Genomic DNA, 7,268 nt, shown 5'->3' on the forward strand with positions numbered 1-7,268 from the left:
CCTCAGTGTACCTCCTCCCATTCTCCTTCTGAATTTTGAGGGCTATGCTGTCTCGATGGGGAGGCTTGAGTAACAACTGCTGCGGTTCTTCAAAGTATTCGGTTACAACAGCCAGCACCGAGCTATCCTCAAGCTTTTTGTGGATTTCAGCCCGGATCAATCTATACTCGTCATCCGTGGGTTTGATATTGATGTTCCACTTGAGTTTTCGATTGGGGTCTTTCAGGGCCGCTTCTGCCTCTTTCTCGTGTTTATTGTCGAAATATTCGTCCACGAGCTTGGCTGTCCTCTGTTGAATCTCAATTGCGCTGGGTCGCGGCGGGGAAGCAAAAATAAGGTTTTGATCTGGACTTGGAGTTGGACTTGAACTTTGATCTGGGGGCGATTTGTCCCTGTGAAGATCTTTACTGGGTGGAGATAAGAAGTTGCGAAACATGCCAACAAGACTAGAGGATTGCTTCTTGGGCTCTGGCGTAGAGAGGTCATCCTCAGCAGGCCGTTTAAAGCCGGCTGCACCAGTTTCTTTCGCCATGATTGCTGGAGAGAATAGGTGGGGAGACGGGAGAAAACTTTATTTGGGTGGAGATATGAAAAGGCCAGAAAGAGAAGAGTGAAAGTCTGGCGCACTGCATTCTTAAAAAGTCAAGGGTTGACATGGAAATTGGAATACATTCCTGAAAACCACCCGAAGCCTTTGGCAGGACAAGTCTCCAACCTTAGAAACATCGCCTTTTTTTGATAATTGAAGTACTTGTGACCTTGTAAATGAGATATATACACATCATGGAATCTTGAGATTGTAGAGCAACTTTCGGAAAACCTTTCGAGCTCGTGAAGCTTTTTAAGGCACCCAAAAGTTGGTTGGCTTCATTCCAATGCTGGCGGCTTTCGGGATTCTGAGACACATCCAATGTGTGACTGCCTCGCAACAAACACTAATATTTGTCACGGTTCTGATAAGCTAACAGAGATACAGGAGGGGGCGCTGCGCTGACAGGCTGATTGTTGCAAGAAACATCGGAAAGATTTCTCTCACTTGGCCGGCTTCTTGAGGACCACTCCTCTCAAGGATCTTGTGCAGTTGTTGAGCCTGGTTCTAAGATTTGCCTTAGTTATTCACACCAAGTCGATGTTTTTGGAAGGATTCAAGCAGCTGAGAATAAGCTGCAGCAGTTGTATATTCCGCGGAAAGCTTGGGCCGTACTCGATTATAGGATTATTAACCTTAAATAAACATTTCCCCTAGTTCAGCCAGGGCTACTCATTGGTGCCCTTATTTCCAGTGGGACCTTGGAACGTAAGATAGAGATTCAGGTCGTGAACTAGGCCTGAAGCTCTTGGTGCGGCTCAGCCTGAAATTTAACCCTTCGCTTAATACTCGTAGCACGCCACGCTTACACCTAACGCCCCCAGAATACTCACTGGACTGGCTCACTACCTATACATAGATCCCAAAATGAACTGTGACACTTTTGGTCACCGCACCGTAGAAGCGGGGTATTGCGTGGAAGGATTTCCTGAGAATGTATGTAGCGACTTGAACTTTGGAAGCTTTGCCTTTCCTATTCGATGTGAAATTCTTCTTTCTCCACTTAGTCTGAATTTGGCATCTTGGTACATTTTCAGCGCAAACTTCCCGCATTGGCAACGGTTTGAAGAGATCCGGAGGATGCAAGGACGCCTTCTAGAAGAAGGTCGAAGCTTGTGAGACGTGAATAGTTGAAACAAATTGTCGACTAATGATTCATGGTTCACATTATCATACACGACTCAGTTGATCTTCCCGAGACATCGATGGTTGTGCGCTCTCTTGGGAGAGTAAGATCTTCCCTCAATACCAATTGTGACCTTTTTCTCCCAATTTCGTATTCTCTGGATTCAGAGAAAGCATCCTCTGACCTGGAATAGCAACCCCAGATTGAGCCTCAAAAATTCCTGAAATGCCTCTTCTCCCGATGGTAGCGAAGGAGTCGTAATCCGTCTCCCGATCGCAAGCAAACCATTCCCCTGATAGCGGTGTGGTCCCATCCCCCAGATCGCTCCACCTAGTGACAACAATCGATTGCTTGAACTTATTGACCGGATCGTTCTTATCCTCTTCGAACCTAATTTCGATGAGATATTCCGTCGGACAATCAGGGCATCTCCGCATGGGTCGGCATTTCCCGCACAAACTGACGATAGCATTTACATGGCGGATAGCATTGTTGATCTGCGGTCCAGTGCGCAGCTGCTGTGCTATTGTTTCTTTCGGCTTCGGTATGTGACTCAATGCACATTTGCAGTTGTTCATGAGCTCACCATCTCTCCAGTGAGCACAAGCAGAAAAGTACGGAAAGTAATCTTCTCGCGAGTACAGAAGGTGCCGCAAGCCACTTGGTGGAAGACATGGCTCAGCAAAACTCTTACTGACGACTCGAAGTAATAAATGGCCCTTATCGATATAGTATCTTGACTGATGGGACCATTCACTCTCGCGGCTTCTCCAGCGTCGACTGAGGGACTCTGGAGGAATTCCATATTCAGGTCCATAGCGATGAGCTCGCATGACGAGTTGAACGAATGTAAATGGAAGGGTATGACCTGGAGTTAGGCGCATCCGCAGTGGGATTTGGGTTGGTTCTGAAGCCCAAGGACAGATGAACAGAGGATTCGTGGTCGCGGTGGCTCTCAGTTGCTCGTGCCCCTTCTGAACTCTGCGGTGGTAAGTTATGCATCGGAAACATAACAGATGGTCCGGAAGTTGGCTGTCCAAGGAAACCAAAAATTCGGTCTTGAACTGTTCATTTTCAGGACGATTGAGGGCGATCCAGGCTTCGGGTCCAAGGCGATATCGAAGTGTTTTGCTTGCGAATGCAAGACTAGCAACACCAGAGGGTGACAAGTGCCTACAAATTCGATTCCATAGTACTTCAGATAGACTAGCTACCCTGCGATCCCCTGCTTTCGTATTGGGGTCTAGCCTCTGCGGATCTAGCCTAGAGACAGATTTGAGCGAGTCGAACGAGCCTTGGTGGCCTAAGCCATGAATCAAGGCGGTATAATCCTGGCGTTCTCCGGTTTGAATGTCAACATTTGGAGAAAACTCATTTTGAGCCTGATTATTTGTCCGAGTGGAAGAGGTGGAGAAGGAATCTTTCTTCAATGGTAAATCCTTCGAAACGGCAGCTTCTCTGAGGTTGACGGTAGACTTTTTCACCAACCGTCTCCCGGACTGCTTTGGTCTCAGCGCAGTCGCGAGACGTGACCCAAGACCTGGTTTTCTCGGAGGAGTATCGTCCATTTTTAAAATTACAAATTCTTAGGGATTTAAAAGAAAGGAGTCGTGTTTTGATGAGAGGGACTGAAGGATTGAGGGACTTGGACAGGACCCGCATGAAAAGTTTTCAACCGAGATCTTAAAGAGGTGCCTGTTACCAAAATAAATATTCAAACATATATTTTCAAGAAAACGAGATGCCTTTCAAGCTGGGGAGATTCTCGACCACTAGATTATGTTATGTTGATGAATGACGATGTTTATGGTTCAACGGCAAGTCTCGACTTCAACCGGCTGTTCCGTGGGCATCGTGCCTGCATCCCCAAAGGGGTGTCTCGATCACATCAACCTCACCTCTGGAACTTCTATAGCCTTTAAACCAACCACACCATATCACACCCACTCTGTTGCATTTACCGCATTGTTTTCGTTCTCAGAATCGACGCATGAGACACGTTCAATCGTTGGTCCAAGTTAGCAGGCCAAAGAAGTGGACAACTGGCTCACCGATAGCTCTTTACGCGTCCAACATCACTGCTAGCCAAGCCGTAAGGCACCTTGGCTCTGCGCCTCGCAAGGGCTTCGACTTCCTATCACGAACCGCCAAGCTACGAGACGAACTATCCCAACCTTGAAGGGATATGAAAGGAACGCGTGTTCGAAGTGACTGAGGGTTGTTGTGGAAGCAAGAAGCAGATAGATTCGAGTGAAATTTGGTCACTTTTCCTACTTTTTATGTACCATTCCATGCAAACCAGCCTATGCTTTCTCCTACCATATATATTACTATGACTGTCACCGTTTACTCTCTTCAGGTTCTTCCCCACACATTGCCAAGATATGTTCTGCTAACACCCACAAGGCACGATGTCCACACCAAAATCCTCGATCCTGTCTGCTACGTCGGTCTTCTCTTGCACAATGGCTTTAAATGGACATGGGCTATGAACTCTTAAGATGGCCAAGCTCCCACCCTCCGTTATTGCTCGAATACTCAACACTATGGTGCTACAACCTGCTCTACACCCAAATCTTGGACCGATGGGGAGGATATTAAGTACAGGATACAGGCTCGATGAATGAGGAAAGGAAGAAGTCTACAATGCGATGTTTCAGTTGCTAGATAAATTCAGAACACAGGACTGAGGAGACGAATCGATACCGGTCATAGTGTTGGCGGACATGGAGTTCAGGCTGGAAGAGCAAACTGCGACGCTGGATGTGGCCTTTAGAAGGTAATAATCCTAAAAAGCTAGGTTGGTCTTGCACTTTAAACATCAGGTTGATAATACATAGGTGAGAAAAGACGGGGAAAGATAGTAAGAGGGCTTCATGAGTACAGAGTACTTCTGATGATATAATTTGGCTTTTGATAAGTCCACAGAATGGCTTGACCTGCTGCATGTCTATCTGTTATGTCCTAACATCTTCCTGATCCTCGACTACCTCGATGTAACAATTTATTTATTTATGGCCCGCTCATTTGGACCTAGTGGCGCATGATTATATTTGGGTCTTCTTCCTCCGCCGCTAGAAGACTGCGAAATTTGACAAACAATGATCCACCAACTTTGCGACCTCATCCCGGTATTCTTTTTTATGTCATATTTTAAATTTGGCTCCTCCTGTGTAGCTTGTGTAGCCCCCGCTGGTTCACTATCGATGTTGCTATTGCCGTTCTTCATCGCGTTGGCTCTTGCATTCCACTCTCCCATCTGGTTGTATACCGTTTTGCGTTCGCTAGCATGCATAATGTACAAGCATCTAGGCACTGCGACTCTCCAGCTCTCAGCACGTATCTGATGTTCTCTATCCGTTTTGGCGTGCAGAATCAGTGCAACAGCTTGTAAACAGCAGCCGAATTTACAAACAGTTCTCGATGCCAGCTTCTTGGTACCGTTGTTGGATGTCATGCCGAATATTTGTGGTCGACCATGGCCTGCCCTATATAGCGTAGAATCGTCACCCGGGACAGAACTCATGTCATCCTATCAAAGCTCTCTATAGGTTGTTGCACTATTTCTGGTGTATCGATTATTAGAGGCTAGCGTCAAGTACTGGATAATATGGCCCCAGATGCACCGGTTGCTGCTAGGGTCGCGGTAAGGAACAATATATGGCGTGGAGCGCCTTCAGTAATTCTAAAAGAGGGTTAAGATGGGATTGAGTCTTGGAGCGGATTGTTTGCCAAACGTTGTCCTGTTTGGCCTAGTCTTTGCCGCTGCGCTGCACGAATGTCCTATACCCGGTTGACTAGACTTCCATAATGCCCCTTACATGCCATTTTAAGTCTCCTGAAAAGCGAGCTAATGTTTGCCAACGCCTGGACGTTCTCTCGCCAGTCTAGTATTTCACCTTCTATGACCCACGTTAGCCCACCGTCAAGCTGGATGACGTCTAGTCTTGGGATATTGATCTACAAAAGTTGTAATGAGATGCAAGTGTTGTCCAGCGAAGTGAGCACACCAGATGCGGGTGTACAACTCTACTGTATCCTAGGGAATAGTCTCGAGGATATCATGCAGATCGGACATGCTTTGTCTGTTCAACAGGTAATGCACTAGGGATCGAACAACGACAGCCAACCAGTGGAAAACACCGGGAACCTTTTCGGAAATATCGTCGATGAGCTTGGCCGTAACTACCTGGGAGATAGCTCTTCGTTCGTCGCTCAAAGTTGCTGTGAACTAAACCCACCATGTCTCCTTGTGTGGGATTTCTCATGGCGAGTGAAGGACTCTAGGCTAGAGCCCCTGTGAATCCTATCCATGATTGACTTGGCTATGCAAATTTTGACGTCGTATTGCAATTTCAGCAGCTGTAAAGAGGCAATGCTATCCGCAAGGTTCTCGTCGAATTGGTCCAGGCCGTTCGGCCAGCCCGCTCGTTAACTAGCAGTGTCAGGTTGTAAGTCCTACCGCATTCTACCGCTACGAGAGATGAAATCTCATGCAAATCTTCCACGTCCATGAATAAAGTGCGAATGAGATATCCAAAGAACACTATACAACTTCAAACGGCGCCGGGAGACGGCTGGAATAGAAGACCGCTGTGCATGTATTGTAGGAGTTCATGCGAAAGAGTCATCATAATCCCCATCCTAGAATTTTTGCCTTGGATTGATTGAGCTGCGCCTCAGAAGTAGCAACCTAGTCATAACGGCTTGAGTTGCCTAGGTGGCTGCACTAAACGGCATCGGGGTATGTATTTCAACGTGGGCTTCCCCGAGCCAGGCTTTCCAATGATACTGTAGATGGAGTGCGTATCAATTCTCCGCCACGCCTGAAATACAAACAAGTTGTCTTCTGGCTCCTGTAGGAAGAGCCTGTGGGATGTGTCGAAGGAAGATGTTGGGACTATTGTACCGTGGTTATTCATGCTTATGATCATTAGGCTTTCGAGAATGTTCTTTGAGCTGAGGATCGAGTTGATAATCTCTGGGCAATCGAGTTGAGTTTTGACTGAAACTCCGCGCCTGGTCAAGTTGACTCTGCTCGTCTGCCATATGCCAGGAACGAGTGAATAGAGTGTAAAAGGTTCTTTTCCCAAAAATGAAGAGATGATATGGAACCATTGTTCGGCTATGGTATTAAAGATTGTTTTGTATAGTATAAATTCAAGATCGGCATGTTGTTTACAAGTGACAGTACTGTATAGCTACCAATAAATAACCATCCTAAGCAGATCTTCCCATTATTTTCATAAATCTCCTCTTCCATATGCAAACCCTCACCATTTCAAATGGGCAACCGTTTCAAACCCATCACACTCTCTCACAAGCGTCACCGTGGCCTTCTTATCATATATATTACAATCAAGCGCTTTTATAACCACTTTCCGCTCATCCTTCACCACCCCTCCTCATCAACCCCGCCATCCGTCTCCTCCACATCCCTTAAGAACTTCCCGATAACCGTTGCAGCCTCAGCATCATAGACGCCCTCCTTGCGCCCCCGACAGGCTTCTATCACCCGCAGTGCACGCGCCCTCGTTGGGGAGTGTCTACACA

The 7,268-nt window shown here is 46.8% G+C and overlaps 1 protein-coding gene across 1 annotated transcript; it reads right to left on the reverse strand.

Moving 5' to 3' along the window:
- Positions 1 to 1,831: 1,831 nt before the first annotated feature.
- Positions 1,832 to 3,283, reverse strand: LHYA1_G003258 (uncharacterized protein; the record flags this gene model as incomplete). The annotated part of the gene is made up of 1 exon (XM_031148232.1): positions 1,832 to 3,283. The coding sequence occupies one exon, from the start codon at positions 3,281 to 3,283 to the stop codon at positions 1,832 to 1,834; it is 1,452 nt and encodes a 483-aa protein (XP_031007047.1).
- Positions 3,284 to 7,268: the final 3,985 nt, after the last annotated feature.

The sequence above is a fragment of the Lachnellula hyalina genome (assembly GCF_007821495.1).
Source record: "Lachnellula hyalina strain CBS 185.66 chromosome Unknown contig00034, whole genome shotgun sequence".
Taxonomy (NCBI): domain Eukaryota; kingdom Fungi; phylum Ascomycota; class Leotiomycetes; order Helotiales; family Lachnaceae; genus Lachnellula; species Lachnellula hyalina.